General features: G+C 43.2%; 2 protein-coding genes across 21 annotated transcripts in view; one reads left to right on the forward strand and one right to left on the reverse strand.

Annotated features, from left to right (window-relative positions):
* Pcca (propionyl-CoA carboxylase subunit alpha) overlaps positions 1-1837 on the forward strand; it is a 334592-nt gene extending 332755 nt beyond the window's left edge. For all 5 annotated transcript variants that reach the window (XR_015638170.1, NM_019330.2, XM_087586568.1 and 2 more), the window contains 1 exon segment: positions 1495-1837. Coding sequence is in view for 4 of the 5 variants with exons in the window: in NM_019330.2 (NP_062203.2) it covers positions 1495-1563 (69 nt within the window). In the remaining variant the exon portion in view is untranslated.
* Positions 1729-22257, reverse strand: part of Ggact (gamma-glutamylamine cyclotransferase) — a 29270-nt gene continuing 8741 nt past the window's right edge. For 13 of the 16 annotated variants that reach the window (XM_087585459.1, XM_087585446.1, XM_087585452.1 and 10 more), the window contains 2 exons: positions 11835-11891; positions 1729-3829 (listed from right to left, as the gene is read on the reverse strand). In XM_087585459.1, the coding sequence (XP_087441585.1) occupies positions 3367-3829; positions 11835-11866 (495 nt within the window). In that variant the 5' untranslated portion in view covers positions 11867-11891 and the 3' untranslated portion in view covers positions 1729-3366. 16 annotated transcript variants of the gene reach the window in all.

A 22257-nucleotide genomic window follows, 5' to 3' on the forward strand; every position in this document is an offset into this window, starting at 1 on the left:
GGCCTCAGATTGAAGATAGCCATCTAGTGTCTGAGGGCTCTGACAGTGTAGAATCATCTGCCAGGGTCATTAGCCATGTGGCATCTGAGAGCTTTGACATGGTAGAATGGTGTCCAGGGTCTTAACCCTTTCTAAGCTGAATCTGGGGTCTCATGCTCAAGGAGGTGAAAGCAGTTAAGTAATGAGCTCCCAAAAATATGGACACAAAAAATGTGAGCTATAGTTTATTTAAAACTCATTTCACTTGCTTTTGCAAATGCTGCACTAGTGTCATGGTGAGAACTTGCCCACCTCATGGGGACCAAGAATAGATGTGTAGTCAGGCCAAGGGCCCTTGTGGCTGGGCTAAGGTGCTGACTTAGCACACTATTAATTTGCGAGGCAGCATGGAGCCCAATAAAAGCTGGACGCCTTATTTGCTTTCTGTTGGGTCACCGTAGGAGTGGCCTGGCTGCTCCCGCATCCTCAGCCCAGAACTGCTTGCAGGAATGCTGTTGGACCTCAGCTCACTCAATCCCTCCTGTCCATTTATTCCAGTCCTGGCCCATAAAATAAGCTCTGGATTTCAACCCAGTAAGACAAAGGAGTGGCCCTGTCTGTGTCTGGAGCTAGTAGTTCTTCCTCGGAACGGTCGTTTTTCTTCCCAGAGGAAGTGCTCAGGATGGGAACAGATCCACAGGCACAGTCAGCAGGCTATCATTAAACACCTAGCACATACCAACATCCACTTCACTCTCGATAGCACCTGCCCATCAGGGCCTTTGAGTACTATTCGAATAGCTTTATACTGCTCTTAGGAGCTCTGGGCTCAAGTTTAAGACAAAAGTCTGTTCCTTCTGCTTACAGTGGGGGGACTTGGGCACAGGCCTGTTCAGCAACCTGAACAATTCCTGGGACTTTTATTCCCTTAATACTCATATGGCTAGTTAGGTCAAACCCACTGTTTGTTCATGGCTTAAGCAACTATTTCCAAGGAGAGAAATGACTTATGTCCTCTAGTCTTCTGCCTGTTCTTTCTAAACCTGCACAAAAATCTGGAGAAGACAGGGCTATGTTCAGAAGAGGAGAACAAGGTCAGGCTAGGAGATTCTCTCCAATTGGTACATGTTTGGATTGTTGTGAAGCTGTTTGATTTTTACCATGACATTAAGTTCACATTCTAGTCTCAAAACCACAGGAGGAGGCAGGAATGGAATGCATCAGTCACCAACATAACCGTATTAGGTCTCAGGACGTTGTGACCCAGGCCTAGAGGCCCGTAAGCAATCCATAGCCTCAGCTCCCTAAGTCTTCTCGGGCTGGCTGGACAGAAGTGACAGAAGAGAGGGGCGGGCTCTGCAGGGTCCCCGTACAGGCTCCTCACAGAGACGTGCGAGCAGAGGGGTGACCTCGGTTTCTGGGCCTAAGGCTACTTACTTCTCATGAGATTGAGGTGACTGCCTCTCTTGGTTCCCATTTCTCTTTCTTGCTCTTACCCAAGTACTTTAATTCAAGGTGAAACTGGTGCACTGCAAAGCTGGAGACACAGTTGGTGAAGGAGACCTGCTCGTGGAGCTGGAATGAAGTACTTGTAGCCCTTCAGTCACCACTGCTCACTGCTTTAATTAGCATTTCCATTATTCTCTAACCCTCAATTTGCTCAGGCGTTTACAGGAGCACTCTGCAGCAGGTTCTACAGCATCGTATTTATTCCTCAGAAGAGGCAAAACCGACACTCTGCCAAAAAAATCACCAATGGGAATTTTTATTGATATAAATACTTGTACATATGATTTGTACTTCTGCTGAGATTTCCCAGTGTCAAAATTAAATCAATAAAACCAAGCATTTGTCTAAATATTAGTTTGCCCTTTTTTTCCTGAATGAAGACAATATACACAAAGGCGACGGGCTGTGCCAATTGACTGTAAATATTAGCATTTCATTGTGATTCTTTAAAAATTTATATAAATTCCTTCTCTGCTTCCAATTTTATTAGCTTTTGCCATTTTATAATCTGATAACCTTCCTTCCTTCCATCATTCAGGATGAGTTCCTGGGGCTCCTTACTCATGACTTCCTTAGAGCAGGTAGCACAGATGAAGGTTCTGGAAACCCCCTGTGGTGTGCGTCTACATCGATGTCACATGGATGGTTGAAGAGTCAGATCACCATTTTGGGGTCTGCAGACAAGGTGCCTCCTGTGCTGGTCCAAGGACAAATGTGTTGTCCCAGTCCCTTTTTCTCACTGCTGTGTGCGGGGCTGCCAGCCCATCAACTGATACCCATATTTGCCCCTCTATTTTGTGAAGCAAGTTTCCAATTAAGAAAAAGGGGCTAAAAATAAGCCATGCGTCTGTGCCAGTTGCAGTTAGTGATCAGTCCACCATTACGCTGAAGGGTGAGTAAGCTCTGAGTGGAGCGCCAGGGTGCTCAGCCAGCAGCTGCACTTGGTTCTGCAATTCTTGGAATCCATTTTCTACTTCACTGGGAGGCAGAAACAGAGTCATGTGCAACTTGCATCTACGCTGACAGATGATCAGATGGCGGTAGATGGTAATTGGTACTTCGTGTCTTCCTAACATTATTTTAAGTGCTGTTTGTATTTGGAAGCAAAGCCTTCTGTCAGGCCTGAGGAACAAATTACTAATGTGTTGGTTCTTCTGAAAGGCTCTCCCCCAAGGGCTGCACCTTCAGGTGGCAGAGACGGGCTAAACTGCCGAGAGCTGGGCACCTATCAACGACATAAAGTCTGAGGGCTCAGCTGTGTCATCTCCCAGCAAGTCGGTGCTCCTGACTTTGCTGAATGAGAATGAAAAACACTTTCTACCAAGTAAGTACACCAAAAGAAGGACCAAACAGCAACAACAAACTTTTATTTTAATGGCCATTTTAATAGTTTATGTGTGATTTAGAAAATGCAGGTGGGGGTGGATGGAGCACATAGTTTAGGTACAACATGCTTTTCTTGATGTTTTTACACTGATTCGATCAAAATCAGCATCTCTTACCACTTCTTTCTAGGTTCTATATATGGGAATCAATATGTTAAACTGTTCAGATGCAACTGCAGCCCAGTCCTTTTAGTCTCAAAAGATTCCATGTTCAGGTTAGAGCAAAGCAAATTAAAAAAAAAAAAAAAAAAAAAAAAAAAAAAAAGCAGTGTGGAGCACCAGGTACTCTGTAACTGCCGTTTAGGGGACTCAGCCTAGAGTGTTTCTCATCTAGTACATGCAAGCTCCTCCACTAAAGACGGAAGCAGAATTAAGTAACATCAGATTAGCGTATATGACAAACATAGTTTTATAGTTGAACTGGGAGAGCTCTGCTTATGCCAGGCAGCTACCAAATTCCCTCCACCCTGTTGGCATTTGGGGCACTAGCCCTTCATCTGTTTTCCCGGGGGTTGTAGTGGAGCCCGTGTGGGCCCTCAGAATCATAGTTTTTATGGTAGGGAAGAAACAGCCACTCGGGTGCATAGGTGGCTGTACTGTACACGAAGCACTGAACACTGTCCCCAGGGCCTCCAGCACCCTCCCACTCCAGCACCCGCACCTGCAGGGCTGTACGCTGGTACATGCTGGGGCAGCCTTCGAAGTCATCCAGGAAGCGCAACATCTGCTCATCCACCTCATAGATTTCACCTGCCACGCAATGGCCCTTGCCTGGCAGGTGCAGCAGCCAAGGTATGTTGTGCTCGCCCGCAATCACCAGTGGGAAGGACTCAACTGTGCAGCCTCGGCCTCGGAAGGTGGCTAAGCCATGTGACTGGTCCAGCATGACTTTGTGGTTGGGCTGGCCCCGCTTCAGGGTGCCATACACGAAGATGTGGGCCATCTGGCTGCAGGCACTGTGGAGGAGAGAGCGTAGGAGGAGAGAGAGTAGGCACATGAGCAGGTGAAGAGTCTCCTGGGGGCAGCCTCTGGACTTGAGGGTAATACCGTCATAGTCCTTCCAATGCTGGCCAAGCTCATAAGAAAGAGAAGCCAAAGTGTTTTGGTTAAACTTTGTTATGGCACCTAGAAGCTCGTGTTCACATCATGACATGCTTTCTCTAGCTATTTAAGAAACTGAAAGAGGCACTAGGCCTCTTTCAAGCCAAGAAAAATCCCAAGCCTAGAGAGAAGAGTACATATTAGTGACTTTAAAAATCTGGGCTGGGGGAGCAAGATGTGGTGACATACACCTTTAATCCCAGCACTTGGGAGGCTCAAGAAAATGGATCTCTATAACCTTGTAGGAAGAGCACTCCCTAGCATGGTAAACATCATTGTGTGGTGGGAAGATCTTCCATGTGTTTGTAAGATCACGTAGGTCTGAGCTCAAGTGATCCTCCTGTCTCAGCTTTCTGAGTAGCTGACATTAGAATACCAACACACCCAGCAAACAGCCTGAGCTGCAATGCTAAGGTAAGAAGAGCAGGCGGGTCAGCCACTCTGCCCCACTAGGGCAGACTCAGAGACTTGAGGTCACAGAGATCTCAAGCACAGCCCACATATGGTGACGGCTCCTGAGCATCTCAGGTGGGGTCATGGGGTCATAATGGGGCTGGAGAAAAACAAGAAAGCAAAACAAAGCTTTTTCAGCTGGCTACTGCGGTTTCAATCACAGCCTTCTGCTTCAGGAACACAGGCCTGACACATGACTGACATAAACCTTTCAGCTCACTGCTCTGTCCCTGTGGAAGTCAAGTCACTATCAGGATCCTATGGCAACTTCCAAGAACATGTACACCTGAGTGTGCGGCTACCCAGGACACCACCCTTGACAGCCCAGCTACACTTAGGTACTCAGCCTAAGAAGAGACTTGCCTGTCACACAGGAATATCCCAATCAGGCACCAACACCTGCAGCCTGGCTACCTTCTGACACAATTAGCTTTCAGTCTTTTAAGGAACTTTGAAGTCCCCAGAACAGATATTATGAACAAGGAGAAGCAAATACATTTAAGTAACAACCTGAATCCCCACTTCTGGGGCAAACCAAGGTTTCAGCAACATATTTACATTCCTGTTCCAACACTTAAGACCCAGCAACACTTCACAGCACCTGTGGGACATAGCTTTCTTTCCCAAGATCTTAGAGGGTAAGGACAATTCATGGTGATCCACAGCAGGAACCTTGGCTCTGTGTAGAACTAAAATTTGCCTAAGTCTGGGCTACAGACTTAAATCACTAAGTGACCTATGTGGCTTAAGGATGGAAACACAGGAGCTGTCTATGCTCCACTGCCCTACAGCAGTGCCTGATGCCAACATGTGGGGCTTTGGGAAGGTGAGTTCTCAGGGCAGGTACAGGAAACATGAGCTAGTGACATAGAACACTTGCTCTGCTCCCACCGGGGTGAATCATGGGTTTGTACACTGAGCAGCCTTTGTGTCTGTAAGTATGTATTTATCATTCCATATTTAATATGTTCCCTTCTACCTGACCTCCCGTCTTCCTGAAGGACCTGGCACCATTTATGTCCACTGTGTTTAATGTCTGCACTGGGGCTGTGCAGGCTACACTAAGGTACACAGGACAGGAATGCTTTCCTCAAGGATGCTCTTATTTTTGTTGGAACTTAAAATTGCTCTGGGTGTTTTGGGCCTCCTGGTCAAGCTTTGTAGAGGTAACACAGCCTCACCTTTTCTGCAAGCCATCAGGATGTCCCTTCTTTGGTGGACTCCTCAGAGCTTACAAATCCTCTCCCTCTTGGTGTACAGTATGGCAGGAAGGGAATTGAGGGACATTGTCTTGACTGGGTTGAGGTGTGCTTTCACTGTCTTCCAGGTTCCCAGGTTCTAACAGGGATGACCAAGCTCTGCTTTTAGCTTGAACTGAGGCTCTTAGGCCCTTGGCTTCTGAAAAGTAATGCGGACAGGGCTCAAGTAGAGTCTGCATTCCCTCTCTGGGAATTCCAGCCTGAACTTCATTGCCATGGTAACTGGGGACTTGGTACCCTCACTTCCTCTGCCTCCGCTGTCCCTTTCTCCTTCATCTCAGTCTTTATTGTCCCATTCCACTTATCTGTGTTCCAAGCATTTTCCTGGCCTCCTTTTGCTTCTAACTCTGCTGTGGATACAGCACCAGGTCCTTTTCCTTACCTCTTTTCTTTTAATGGTATCTGTGTTTCTCTCAGAGATTTTCTTCCCACGTCAGGCCTTTTCTAGTAAAAACTGACCCTCTCTGGAAGTGGGACTACGATGGGAGGGGCAGGGATGGATTTTTGCAGTTGGCTGGCTCTAGGGCAAGTGTGTATTTGGGAGGTGGGCAATCCACAGACAAGTGGAGTTTCCTTCAATCTGCTTTCAGAGTGCTATTGCCATCCTCCCTGGACCCACGTTAGAAGGAACCTGTCTTCTGCTCAGTTTGAGAGAGTTGGGGTGGGTCTGTCTCTGTTCTTTGTATAGATCCCATGGCCTTCCTACCCTAATCACATGTCCAGAGCACCAGCTCATGTCTCCTGGGCCTCACTGTAGAAATTTAGGATCTGGTAGAGCTGGCTGCTAAAGTCACCATTCAGTTGTTTTCTGTCTTCAGACTCTCATTGCCTACTTTCTCTTGCTATCACTGAAGGGATATACTAGTCCATTTTATATAACGTAATGAAATGATTGTTTTTTTCTCGTTTAATTTCTGTAAGTTCCAGGTCCCAGACCTAGCAATGGTCTTATTAGAGGCAGATTCCTGAGGAGGGGGTGCAGGGCATCATAAAGAAGAGGGCATATATATGTGGTGGTCTCCTTGCCTCTTCTTATAAACAAACAGTATTTAATGCCGTGGAGACCTTACACAACCCTCAGTCACCTCCCAAAGCTCTACCCCTTAGATCATACACAATCCCTTAAACCATACACCATCCCATAGATCATACATGCTGCTTCAACCCTCCTCTTGCCTAGCGTGCATGAGGCCGTGGATCTAATCCCAGCATCACAAAACAATTTTCTACCCTCTTACTACTTTATACTGGAATTACATTTCAACACAGACTCTTGGAGGATGCTCAAACCATGTCTAAACCACAGTAAACGGAATCTTGGGAGACAGCCAGGACAAAGGGGTCTGTTCTTCCCTGTCCACTGTAAAGAATGTACAAAGACACATTCTCCTTCAAGAGGGCTGATGTGTGACAGGAAGTGATGGGGAAGGCAGTTTGTGTGTGGAACATGGTGAGAGGTTCTGCTCTAGAACAGGTGACTCAAGTGTGTTCTGGGGTACCAATAAGCAGACCAGAGAGCATCAGAGAGAAGGCTAAAGACAGGGAGAGGGTGAGAGCATAGAGAGACTCACTTCTGCTGCTGAGGCAACAGTGAGATTGAAGGTCCCATATCCACCTTGCATACTCGAAGGTCAACAACACTGTCTTTTATGGCTGGCTTAGGTAGTGTTTTCAGGGCTCAATCAGATTGATTGTGTGTGTGTGTGTGTATGTCATATTTTCTTTTTAAAGCTAAATAATATTTCACCATACAGACTACCCAGTTTTCTTATCTTTATCTGTTGATGGGCATGGAATGGCTGCTGTCGATGCTCCTGTGAACATGGATGTGCAGTCACTCCATTACGTTTGTGTATACAGACCCCGAAGCAGGAGGTTTGCATGGTAACTGTTTTCTGTGTTCTGGGTACCTTTTACATTACCACCAAGAAAGCACAGGTTCCAACCCTACTTCTGTGCCAACACTGGTTGCTTCTGGATGGTGGCCATCTGCATGAGTATGAGGTAATATTTCACTATGGGTCTGATCTGGTGTCCTCAAGCATTAGTGACATTCAGCATCTTTGCATGTATGTTATTGGGCATTTGTGTATGTGGGGACTTTTGTTAACTATACATGCTAGGATCTGTTTCCTAGGCCCTCTCTCCTAGTCCATTTGACTATTATGTTTGTTTTTAGGCTACTAACACTATTTTGATTGTGACAACTTTGTGCTTTGTAGGTTTTTTGTTTGATATATATTTTTTAATATATGTTGAGTGTCTAGCCCAGCTCCAGCCTACCTGCCACCACCCTTCTATACCATGTGCAACCTTCCTACCCAGCCAGATCTCTCACATTCTTTTCCGGAATCTAGCCCAGTGAGTTTCATGAAACCTCACCACAACCCACCAGATCTAACCTAGGTCCCATAGCCTGTGCTCTGGGTCTAGTCTTGCTACCGTTGCCTACATTGCAACCTATTCCTGGTCAGGAACCACCCTGCTTGCCACCAACCACAGGTCCCTCCATTTCCATCTCTGCCTACAATCTTTCCACCCAGCTGGGTCCACCACTCCAGGGTCTAGCCAGGTAAGTCACGCTGAGCTAGCCCAAGTGCCACGTCTACCAGTGCCCAGGCTTTGTCTTCTATCTATACTACAGTCGATCTTTAGGGTTCTGCCTGGAACCACCCTACCTACATCTCCATATCACACCCAACTTTCTACCCAGCCAGATATACCCCCAGACTCTAGGCTAGGTCAAAGAGGCACATTTTGTCACCACCTTAGTCTCTTCTGTCTATCTGCCTTCATCCCACCAAAGCCATTTCCAAATTCTAGGTCCAGTCCATCCACAGTCTCTTTCCTAACCCAACCTCCATTGTCCATATCAGACTCTGAACTAATGAAAGATGTCCACATGCCAAACTACAAACGATCAAACCAGAGCTACCTACCCATCCTGTAAATGTCTGCCAATGACTGCCAGTAAGAATTACTTAGATGAAGCCAGGACTCAGAATTTAAAAGGACAGTCATAAACTTAATCAAGGAATTCAAGAAATTCAGAGACACAAAGAAGCAGCTCAGTGAAATTAAGGAGAATAAGCCTAGTGAAGCCCGAGGAAACACAAGCATAAAGGTGAGAGAAATGAGGAAGACAATCCCGGGCTCGAGAATGTAATCCAATAAGGAGACAGGAGATAGACACACTGAAGTTGAAATGCAGTTGGAGTTGTAAAACCCAGTAACTCAACAAGTCTTACAAGTAGAATAAAGCAAGCAAAAATATATTAGGACACAATGTAAAGTAGAGGATCTAAACAAAATAAAGAAAAATTAAAATCACAAGAAAGACCATAAGGAAATCCAGGGCACCACTGAAAGAAACCAACTTTTGAATTATAAGCACAGACGAGGGAGAAGAATTCTAAGTTAAGGACCAGACCTTCAAAACAAGATCATAGAAAAATCTTCCCCAAACTAAGGAAAGATACATCCATACAGAACACTAAATAGACAAGACCAGAAAAGAAAATCTCTATAGTATACCATAGTTAAAACACTACACATACACACCGAGAAAGTATAATAAAAGCTTCAAGAGAAAAGCCCTTAGAGTAACAGCTGATTACTCAATGGAAAGTCTGGAAGCCAGAAGCAATGCATTCCGAGTCCTACGAGACCATGAAGAGGGTAGGGGGTAGTGGTATAGGTGCTGGAGAGAGGACTCAGCAGTCTAGAGCACTGACTGCGCTCCTAAGTCATACATAATGGGATCTAACGCCCTCTTCTGGAATGCAGGTGTACATGCAGATACAGCACCCACACATAAAATAAAGACCAGGACCCGTACCTAGATTGGTGTAGATAGCAAAACTATCTGCCACATAGGAGAAAGTCAAACTTCACAATATAAGCATCCTAAAAAGAATTCGTACCCAACAAACCAAAACTTAAGGAAAATGAAGCAATACTTTGGGCTAAAGAGAGGAATAAGCATAACAGACTGTAGAGAGAAATAAAAACCGTAATTATTAAAACACACAGTATCACTGAGACCGCCACCACACATCAATAACAGTAACTGCAGTACACACACACACACACACACACCAGTAATAACTTTAAATATCAATGCCTCAATTTCCAATCAAAATCTATTGTCTATAAGAAACACATCTTAGTTTTAAAGATAGGCACTGATTTAGAGTAGTACTCCAATCAGGCTGGGCCAGAAGTCTAGTAGGTATTACTAATCTAATATCTGACAAAATAGATTAATCAGAAGAGATAAAGAAGGACACTTCATATATATATATATATATATATATATATATATATTTAACTAAGATGACATTACCATCCTAAACCTATATGCACCAAATTCAGGGGATGCCCAATATCATTAAAAAAAAAATCTACCAGTGGGATTTAAAGACACAGATTAACATGAACCCACTAGTAGTAGGTGATTTCAATCTGGTACTTTCTCCAATAGACATGTGTCTTAGTTACTGTTCTATAGCTGTGACAAGACACCATGACCAAGACAGTTTATAAATGAAAGCATCTGGGGACTTACATACAGTTTCCGAGGTGTTAGTTCAAAACCACCTTTGTGGGGAACACGGTGGCAGGCAGGCAGGCACTGGCTGGAGCAATAACTCAAGAGTTTACATCTTATTCACAAGTTGGAGGTAGAGAAAGTTTGGCATGGGCTTGCTTTTTTTTTTTTTTTTTTTGGAGCTGAGGACTGAACCCAGGGCCTTGCGCTTTAGCAAGCGCTCTACCACTGAGCTAAATCCCCAACTGGCATGGGCTTTTGAAACTTCAAAGCTCATCCCCAGTGACACACCTCCAACAAAGCCACACCTCCTAATCCTTCCCAAAACAGTTCTCCAAATTAGGGACCAACCGAATCAGGTGTAGGAAAGGACTTTCTGAATGCAATTCCATTTGCCAAGAACTAAGGCCAACAACTGACACTTCATAAAACCAAAAAAAACCTTTTGTGCAACTAAAGAAACAGTCAACAGAGGAAGGACACAGAATGGGAGAGAATCTTTGCCAGGTATACATCTGACAAGATTAATATCAGTAATATATGCAGGAATCAAAAAGTAAAGAATTCAAAACAAATGACCAATTCAAAAACTGGGCCTGGGATCTGAGCGGAGAGTCCTCAGAAGTCTGTGGTGTTTAACAGGGGTAGGAGGAGAACCTTGCTCTGATGTTCTGGACCCTAGGGATGGCCGCTGTGACAAAGGCAGTTGCTGCTGAGAGTCATGCTTAATTTTGTCTTCAATTTGCTCCTTCCTACCCACACTGTGCAATGCTAGTTCTTTCCAGGACACTGGATTAAGTTAGTATTATAAAAATGTATGAACTTACTATAGTAAGGCAGAAAGCACAAAACAAAGATGGCCATTTGTCTTGGTAAATGCCGATAGCCCTAAGTAAGCCTGACCCACAACACTGAAGGACGAGTGTTCTCCTGACTCAGACACAATGTGGAGCCAGTCTCCCCAGTGGGCATCAGGTACTCGGAATAACCATAGCATTTCATGATATAGAGCCAGGTAGTGTAAAGTGCAGGACAGCATGGCAGCGGACCTAAATCAGTCAACTCAAAACAACTAGAATTTAGAGAAGGATTTTAAGTTTAAGCTTCTGTTTTCTCCACTTAAAAACTGGGTTCATCATATTTACCAATGAGCTTCTTTCTACTGACCACTGACCAGTCATAAGCAACTGATGCCATACTTTGGATTTCTCTTGCTCCTGACCTTCCCTCCCATTTCTCTAGGTCTCTACCCGAGCTCCTCCTCCTCCAAATGCTTATGGAGGGTTCTCAATAAGCCCTTGAGAATGTTACAGTAAACGTGTTGATGGAAGAGGATCCAAGCCTTATCAAGCAATGGTTTCAGAACCAAGAAGCAGTCTCAGGAAGGGGACAGGGGTTTTCTATTTAAACTGTAGAACACAGCAACTTTCTTCTAAAGAAAACAATAACTTATTTCTGTAAAAGAAAGCTCGGCTTTTTCTCAGAAGCATTTGGTTAAGCAATCCCTTGATAACATAAAATCAGTTTGAGAATACTATTTATGCAGCACAAAATGAATGCTGTGCATTTTTGGCTTTTCTCAGAGAAAAACATCATTACCTTTTTCTGATTGTGTTTTGAACAATACACATGGATCCTTCAGGAAGCAACTTGTCCCTGTGGGGATTGAGAAAGGATCAGAGTTAAGCACTGAAACAAGCAATTAATTCCCATTAGAGGATTAAGGCACTCATGTTCGCTTTGAATCAGAAAAGCAAGTTGAGAGTGAACTGTTGTATGACCAAGAGGTTACTTGTCAAAGTGAATAAATTAAAGACCCAAAGAGCAGCTAGATGCACAAGAGGGGCTGGGTAAGCACAAGGTTTGAGCCAAGGGCCGGGTAAGGTTTCATGCCTGTGGAAGGCCTGCCTTTTTCTTTGCAAACACTGAGGGAAGCAGGGTCGGTGCCATATGCTTCTGTCTTCACTCTTAACAGATGTATCCTGTAGAAATAAGCCCAATTCCCTCGCCTTACCACACACGTACAGTCTAGACAGCCACACATGGTTGCTCAGCTCAGTTTTGCTGGGAGCTCCAGAGCCTGTACCGAGTAGATTTATGCAGTGTCGGTGTGGATGATATCACAGATACAGTGAGGAGCAGATGGGAGGCTTACAGTGTCAGGACTGAGGTGCTCCTGATTAGAATTGAAGAGTCCAAAGCAGAACCTTTATGTCAAACTTTGCTATAGGCTGGAATAATATATCTATCCAGAAGTCAGCCCAAAGGTAGAACAGGCTCAGTGTCTCCAAACACTTTAGCTCAGCAAAACCTGGCTAGTTATCATTGTCAATATTTAAAAAACAAAACACAATAGGAACGTGCATCTGGCAGGGCACTATGCTGTCACGCAGCAGTGTGCTTTCCTCTAGGACAGTCCATCCAGTTTCATATCTCATCACCGAAGCAGAACTGAAAATGATTCCAAGTCCTTTGCTGGACTGGTTCTCATCGGTTTTTCCCCTAGCCACCTGGTGGCAAGAGTGTAAAAGGCAGGATTTTGGACTTTATTAAAGTGGTCTACATCACAACTATTGAACATGTTCAGTCCATACTTACAACACACCATCAGGTGAGCCAAACAATTTAGTAGTACAAGGCGTGTTAGAAAGGTCTGAATATCGTCACTTCAATTTCTCTACATGATAAGTCAAAACCACTAGCAACCTCCCAGTTGTCAAGACTGTGACAGAAACAAGTGGCCATATACAGGAGACACGGAGCTCTGCCTCTGGCCAGATGCGTCTACCCCTTTCCACTGACTGCAGAGGAAACATTCCAGAACCAGGAACTCCTGTGCTGTAGACCCACAGCACAGCACTTACAAATGGTGTCTTTACTCTTTCTCATCAGCTACCAGCTGTGTCAAGGCTGGCTACACAATGCCAGCCAATACCCTTGGCTTTACCAACTCTGCCAAATACCCACTCACAGGGCATCTGCCTGGGGAACAAACACACCCAACGGTGGGGAAACTGAGGTATGGAGGGTGGGGTATGGACCATGTTTACAGGGAAATTTCTTTTCTAGAGGCCTCCTTGCATCTGAACAAGGAGTTACTTCTCCCTCCTCCTACAGTAACCCTATTTTCCTTGGAGCATAGGCTGAGTATCTGATATAGTTACTTATTAATTCTTCAGAAGTTTCTTAGAACTGTAGGAAACAGGTGAAAAAACAAGATGCTGTGAACTGTAAACCTGGCCCTGGCCTGTGCGCAGGAGCTGAGGTCCTGGGCATCTTGCCAGGGAGGGCTGGTCACATCCTGAAGACGCTTTGATGCTCTCATTTGGTTGCCTGCTTGGCTCTTTATAGTAAAGACAAGACCTTCCTGCTGCAGCCAGCCTCACCAACTCCACCAACACTCTGGAAAAGAGACTGCCAAACACTGTACCCTGGCTGCCTTTGAAATCAGGTATGACCTGTTGGTGTATTCAAAGCTCCAGACTCTCAAGGGTCTTAAGAAAACAAACCTTTATCCTTTATGGCACTGATACCTCAATGGGCCTCACAAATTTGGCCTTGGCAATCATTCAATGCTTTTGTCATGACAGAAGTGTTTTTCATACTTTGTCAAAGATTCAGCAAGTAAAAGGTTAAGAAAGTTCCTTGCCACCAAATCTAATGACCTGAGTTTGATGCCTGGGAACCATGTGGTGGAAAGAGTGAACCAAATCCTGACCTCCACATGCATGCTGTGCCACACATGCCCCCAAGTAGATACACATCAGTGTAATTTTAAAACCTTAAGGCAGTTGTTACATTCCTATCTTCAAAATACAGTGACCAGCAGGGCAGACTACAGCCTTCACTTCTGCTCATTCTGAGTTAAAAGTACCTGGAAAATCCCCACTGGCCTGGGAGGAGCCTTGGAAACACAGGCCAGGTACATTGGGATGGAGACATGTTGGCCCCTGCTGTTACAGGTGGCTGAGCAGCCAGACACCTGTCAACAGGCTGGGCAGGCAGTGACAGGCCTCAAAAGGTGCCAATAACCCACTGATGCCACCTGCAGCTCAAGCTGAATCCAACAGGGTGGCTGCTGCCAGACTGCTGGTGTTGGCCAGCTTCCAGGCGTAAATGCTTCAATTCTACTCTCAAGTTCAAGATCCAGTTTTAAGACCCCAGTTTGCAACACAGTCTGGGTGCAGAACTACAGGTATCTCACTCAGTGCTGGTCTCGGCCATCATTGCTGGTCAACACCTCATGAGAGCCAAGCAAAAGGGAGTCCAAATCATGGGCGGTGACTCAGGCAGGAGCCAGTGACCCAGGGAGGCAAGTTCAGACAGCCATGGCCTGAAATGGGATCTAGAGTTTGCAGGCTCTACTTCAGCAGGGTGGGAAGGGGCCCAGTGGTAGGCTGCCCCTCTCTGGAGGGCACAATGACACTCTCCAATTTGATACAGGTGGTTCTACACTGGTAGCTATTTGTAAACAACAAAACACATTTTGTGTGCAAATAAAGAGTTGGTATAGAAAATGCTAGTGAGTCAGGCATAGTGGTATACATCTATAATTCTAATATTCTGGCTCATAAAGAAAGATGGCAAATTCAAGGCCATCATGAACTACAACCCTGTTTCAAAAATAAAAACTAATGAGCACAAAAGAGAGGCAGTTTGCAGGCCACTAAGCCTCCTGTCTTTGCCAGTTTATCAGAGAACTCAACGTGCCTCCTCCTAATCCCTAATCAGAAACAGAAGTTCTTCCTCTTACCTTCAGGGTTTCCACAAGCAGCAAGTTTCTGCAGTCTTTCTGAAATGGACTTATGCTGCCCTATTAAAATCAATCACGGTCTAGAATCTGACTCACAATGAAACAGTAAAACATGTTCCTCTGCAGTTACAGGTTCAAGGAAAGGTAGCTGTGTCTGGGTCAGCAGGCACAGAAGGTAAGAATGTGGTGTGTGTGGGGGGGTACTCCATGCCCAGACATTAGGACAAACAGCCAGAGGGTTGTTTTGTTTTTTACCTACCCTGGGCCCCTTCTATGTTAACTGTTAACTAAGCAGTGACTTCCCACACTTAGCTAAGAAACACAGTAAATGATCTGGCTTTTGGAATGTTTTCCAAGCGCCTGGAAAGGTAGCCTGCTTTTAACTCACATTGGGCAACTTCTCAGAATGTGTTTACTATTCCTAGAGCAAGTCCTCTCTGGTCAAGGAGGAAGGCGCTAACAATCCAGGGCTTGTTCTAACTCACCCTCTGTGGTGGGAGATACAGGGGAATTGGGCATCTGGGTCTGGCTGAAGGTGGTTAATTTCTGCTCTGCCTCATGCCCCAAAGGCTTTGATGTTCAACATGAATCAACTTGGGCAGAAAAGCAGCCCTCGTGCTCCCTTTCCTTCATGTTTCTACTTCTTTGTATTCTAGATCTTTTTGTTATAAGAACTATGGCTGTTTGAAACAGGAATGTCTACACTAGAATGCTGTGTGTGTGTGTGTGTGTGTGTGTGTGTGTGTGTGTGTGTGTGTGTGTGTGTGTGTGTGTGTGTTTTCTGGGGATCAAACTCAAGGCCTCAATTGTAGGCATGTGTCCTACAAGTGAGCCAAATTTCCAGCACAATTTAACAATCACAAAAGAATCTACCTTCTTCTCTGCACCTTATGGAACTTTCTCCAAAACTGTTCAAATACTTGGACATGAAGCAAGTCTCAACAGATAAAAGAAAATTGAAATTACTCTGTGTATCCTATCAGAAAACCATAGATTAAAGCTGGATATCATAACAACAGAAACAACAGAAAACTTACAAACTCACGAAAATTGAACAACTTTCTACTGAGTGAAAAATAAATCAAGACATACATACATACATACATACACTTTCTAGAATTCAATGAAAATGAATATATATCATACCCAAACTTATGAGACATACTGAAAGGGATTCTAAGACGAAAGTTCCCAGTACTAAGTACTTATATCGGAAAAAAAATACTGGAAGGAATTTCATACTAGCAATTTAACAGCACACCTGAATGCTCTATAACAAAAGTAATCATACTCAAGAGGAGTAGACCAATGGGAAATAATCAAACTCAGGTCTGATAGACCAGCAAGAAATAAACTTGGGTCTGAAATCAATAAAATAGAAACAGAGAACAATAAAAAGAATCAATTAAATAAACAGCTGTTCTTTGAGGAAATCAACAAGATAGACAAAATTCTTATCCAAATTAACTAAAAGGCAGAGAGAAGATATTGAAATGAACAAAATCAGAAACAAAAATGGGGACATAACAACAGACTGAAGAAATCCAGAGATCCATTAAGCAATACTTTAAAAACCTGTACAGCACCAATTTGGAAAATCTGAAATAAATGGATAATTCTCTAAACAGGTACCATTAAGATCAGATATACAATTTAAATAGACCTATAACAATTAGTGAAATATAAGCAGTCAGTCAAAGTCTCCCAAAAAAAAGCCCATGGCCAAATGGTTTTAGTACAAATTCTACCAGACTTTCAAAGAATAGTTAAAGACAATATTCCTAAAATTATTCCACAAAATGGAAACAGAAGGAACATTAGCCAGTTCACTTTATGTGGCCCCAGTCACCCTGATAACCAAACCACATAAAAATCCAACAAAGAAAGAGAATTACAGACCAATTTCCCTTATGAAAACAATGCAAAGATACTAAATAAAATATAAAGCAAACCCAAGAACAAATCAAAAAGATCATCATGATCAAGTAAGCATCATCTTAGAGATGCAAGAACGATTCAACATGCAAAACTCAATAAATGTAATCCATCATATAAACCCACTGAAAGACAAAAATGACAAGATCATTTCATTAGATGCAGAAAAGGCCTTTGACAAAATCCAACACCCCTTCATGATAAAAGTCCTGGAGAAATTAGGGATACAAGGGACATACTTAAACATAAAGATAGTTTACAACACACCAATAGCCAACATCAAATTAAGTGGAGAGAAACTCAAAGCGATGTCACTAAAACCAGAACAAGACAAGGTTGTCCACTGTCTCCACATCTACTCAATATAGAACCTCAAGTCTTACAGGAACAAGACAAGGCTGTCCACTGTCTCCACATCTACTCACTATAGTACCTCAAGTCTTAGAGCAATAAGACAACTGAAGGAAAGCATGGGGATACAAACTGGAAAGGAAGACAAAGTATCACTATTTGCAAATGATATGATAGAATATACAAGTGACTCTAAAAGTTCCACTGGGGGGAAGCTCTACAACTGATAAACCCTTTCAGCAAAGTAGCTGGATAAAAATTTGACTAAAAAAAATCAGTAGGTTTCCTGAGGGGGGGGGGGAAACAGGGAAACAACATCTTTCACAATAATACAAATAATAAAAAATATCTTGGGGTAACTCTAACCAAACAAGTAAATGACTTGTTGAAAAAAACCTCAAGTCTTTGAAGAAAGAAACTGAAGAAGATACCAGAAAATAGAAAGGTCCCCAATGCTAATGGATCAGTCAGATTAACAGTAAAAACAGTCATCCTACCAAAAGCAATCTACAAATTCAATGCAATCCCCGTCAAAATTCCAATATAATTCACAGACCTTGAAATGACAATACTCAACCTCATGAGAAAAAACAAAAACCTGGATAGCTAAAACAAACTGCTGGAGGTCCTGATCTCAAGTTGTACCACAGAGCTATAGTAATGAAAAACTGCATGGTAGTGACATAAAAACAGATACAACTAATGATCAATGGAATCCAACTGAAGACCAAGACATAATCCACATGCGTATGGACATCTAATTTTTAAAAAAGCCAGGAATACACACTAGAATAAAAGACAGCATCTTCAACAAATGGTGCTGGTGTAACTGCATGTTTACATGTAGAAAAATGCAAATAGATCCATATTTATCATCTTGCACAGTACTCAAGTCCAAGTGGACCAAAGACCTCAACAGAAAACTAGATACATTAAAACTGATAGAAGAGGAACTAGGGAATAGCCTTGAACCCATTGGCACAGAAGACACCTTCCCAAACAGAACATCAACAGTACAGGCACGAAGATGAATAAATGGGATCTCATCATACTGAAAACTTCTCTAAGGCAAAGGACACCATTATTTGGATAAAGCTGCAGCCTATAGGCTGGGAAAAGATTTTCACCAAATCCACATCTGATAGAAGACTAATATCCAAAATATATAAAGAATTCAGGAAACTGGATATCAACAAAAACCAAATTATGCAATTAAAAATGGGGGTACAGATCTGAACAGAGAACTCTCAATAAAGAAAATTCAAATGGCCAAGAAAGAAATGTTCAACTTCCTTAGCCAACAGGGAAATTCGACCTTACATTTGTCAGAATGGCTAATATCAATAACAAAAGTGTCAGGTTGTGCCAGTGAGGATTTGGAATAAGGGGAATACTCCTTCTATTGGTGGAGGTGGCTCATCAGAAAGTTGAGAATCGATCTACCTCAAGATTCAGCTATTCCATTCCTGGGCATATACTCAAAGGACACTCTATCCTACCACAAGGACTCTTGTTCAACCACGCTCATTGCTGCTCTATTCATCATACCCAGAAACTGCAAACAACCTATAGAAGAATGGATAAAGAAAAAGCGATACACTTACACAATGGAATATTACTGAGCTGTTAAAAAATAACATCATGAAATTTGTAGGCAAATTAATGGAACTAGAAAAACATAATCCTGAGTGAGGTAACCCATATCCAGAGAGAGGAAAATGGTATGATTTTACTTATATGTGGGTATTAGCCATTAAGTAAATGATAACCAAGCTATTATTTGTAGAGCCAAGGGAGTTAGGTATAGAGGAAGGGTCTAAAAGGGACACATGGATCTTTCTGAGAAGGGGAAATAGAATAGATTTTACAAAGCTGCACACTGGTGATACATGCCTTTAATCTTAGTACTCAAGAGGCAGAGGCAAGAGGATCTGATTTCAAGGCCAGCCTGGTCTACAGAGCAAGTTCCATGACAGCCAGGACTACATAAAGAAGCCTTGTTTTTTGTTTTTGTTTTTTTGTTTGTTTGATTGATTTTTTTTTTAATAATAGACTTTACAGGTGGATTAGGAGTCAATGTGGGTGGGAAAGGGAATGGGAGGAACATGTAAGGAAGATGAAAGGAGATGGGTTGAGGGAGAGAACTTGGGGAGAGACAGCTGGAATTGAGGGGCATTTGAGGGATGATATGAAATCCTAATGCAGTGGAAACTTCCTAAAATATATGAATGTGATCCTAATAAGTTTTCCTAATAATGGGGGATACAGAGTCCCAACTGGTCAACTTGTCACCAAATAAGGTTTCCAGTACTGGGACTGGCTTGCATTCAATTGAGTTGTTGGCCAAAGGGTCCCAAAGAAACCCCCAAACTTCCTAGGCTGTTGCTAAGACAATAAATTACTCTCTACTGACCGACAGTGGGGCCCCATTGCTGAGGACAACACACACACTGGACAGGAAGAAGTAGAACTGGTACCTAGATGGAGCTTTAGCCTTTATGTTCTAGTGTCTTTGGTACATCAAGTACTAGGTAGGCTGCCAAAAGAGAAATATAAACACCAACCCAGTCACAGAACCTTTGATCTGCCTACAAGATATGCTAGGGCAATGGTAGCACAGAACTTGTGGGAGTAACCAACCAATGTGTGATTGGCTACTCCCACTCCATGAGATGGTGTGTGACCAAGGACCAAGATTAGATAGCCCTAGCATAAAATCAAACACTACTGGTCCTAAAATATAAAGTATCAACATAGCAACTCCTAATGATATTCTGTTATGCTGATACATAATCAATGCCTCATTCAGCCATCAGAGAAGCTCCCTCCAGCAGCCAATGGGAACAGATGCAGAGACCAACAGCCAGCCATTATAGGGAGAAAGAGTCTAAATGAGATGACTTCATCATATTCCTCCCCTCAGCTCAGGAACCAGAGAACAGGGGCAGAAAGAGTGTTAAGGACCAGAGGAGATGAGGAGATGGGAGGACACCAGGAGAACAGGGCCCTTGAGTCAACTAAGCAAACTCATATGGACTCACAGAGACTAAAGTAGCACGCACAAAGTCCTCTGAGTATAAATGATAGCTTTCAGTTTAGTATTTAAGGCACTCCTGAGTGTGTGAGTGAGTGGGTCTCTGATTCTTGTGCCTGTTCTTGGGGCCCTTTTCGTTCTGTTGGGTTGCTTTGGCCAGCCTCAGTGTGATGGCTTTTGCTTTATCTTTATTTTGTCATGTTTGGTTACAATCTCATAGAAACCTGTCTTTTGTTGGTTCCCCTCCCCCCACCGGAATGAGAGACAGAAAGGGATAGGATCCAGAGGGAAAGGGAAGTTGGGAGGAATGGGAGGAGGTAGGAGAAACTGTAATCAAGATATAAAAGAAAAAACTATTTTCAATAAAGTGGAAAAAAAAGAAACTAAACTAAAAGCGCCAAACTCAAAATTAAGTGTTTTTCTACTTTCCCCAAAGTGTCCAGTCTATCAGTGCTTGTCCTATCCCAAGTTGAATTCAACTAAAACAGAGATAAATTACAGCTCAAATCACAAGAGAGGATTTTCAAGTTTAGTATGTATTTGCCCTTTAAAATATTTTCATCACCACAAGATGATTCAAACAGTAATACTGAGCAGAAATTTTAAGAAAATTAAAAAGCCCGAATCTCTATGAAAGTAACATTCTTTAACATAATTTGTTCTCAGATCAGACTTGAGAAAAGGGTGCTTGAAACATGCTTTTTAGGCAGCAAAAGGGCCCTAAAACTCCCTCTGCCAAAGTTAATGTCTATGGACACAAGTCCATAACCCCCACAGCTTTGAGACAAATTATGTAGTTTTGATCTCCTTGAGTTCTCTATATAGACCAGGATGGCCTCAAACTCAGATCCTCCTGAGTACTGGGATTGGAGGAACGCAACACCACACTGGTCTTATAAACGAGTATTCTTTTTTTTTTATTATTATTAACTTGAGTATTTCTTATTTACATTTCAAGTGTTATTCCCTTTCCCCCATGTATTGTCTTTAGGTAGTGGCTTAGTCCCTGGAAGCTCTGGTTGCTTGGCATTGATAAACGAGTATTCTTAACAGTAAATAACAATGAGAGTTGGTGACCTATACTTCCTTTCTTTAAAGATTTGTTTATGTGCATGGAGGTTGTGGGGGTGGCCCATGCACACGGTACAGGTGCTCTCAGAAGCAAGAAGCGGGCATCAGATTCCCTAGAGCTAGAGTTTACGAACTCCCCTTCCCCACGTTGGTTTGAATGAGAACGGCACCCACAGGCTCATGTTTAAATACTTAGTCTCCAGTTAGTGGAACTGTTTAGGAAGGATTAGGAGGTTATCTAAATTTTATGTGGATCGCAAATGTCAGTCAACTAACTGGTCACACCATGTATCCTCCTCTTTGCTCAGAAAGCTGCTACTGCCTTTAGAAAAAGCCCTTTATTCTTCAATATTTTGCCTGGGTTTCTTGTCACTCTTAAGCAACACTACCTCCCCTATGTGAGTGTCCTGGCTACTGCACAGGCACACAGTTGACAAAAGAGCATTGCAGCCCTGTGTTGAGCCAGCACGTGCTCAGGCACCAGCACCTTTGTTCAGCAGTCTGGGGTGTGATGGGTGTGCAGCAAATTGTGCACACAGTAAGCATGTGTGTAAACTGCTAGCCTCAACCAGTTACATGGCAGGCAATCGTCAACATCGGGCACCAACACCCTTTCCCAGCATTACAACCCTTTCCAGCTCTGACCATGATCTTAATAACATACAGAGCTTTGCAAGGGACTTCTGTGTCCTCAAGTCTCCTCGGTTTTTAATAATTCCTCAGTCTTGGACTGCTGTGATTGCGTTTGTCCACTGAATGTCCTTTAACTTGATTTTGTCTGGTGTTGCCTCCAGATTAGATGTTCAGCAGCAACCATTAAAAATGTTCTCCCTGCTACCTGTCACATGGTACTTGACTTCAATTTGTGCTGTTTTGAT

This window comes from Rattus norvegicus, chromosome 15 (assembly GCF_021556685.1).
Source record: "Rattus norvegicus strain SHRSP/BbbUtx chromosome 15, alternate assembly SHRSP_T2T, whole genome shotgun sequence".
NCBI classification, from domain to species: Eukaryota; Metazoa; Chordata; class Mammalia; order Rodentia; family Muridae; genus Rattus; species Rattus norvegicus.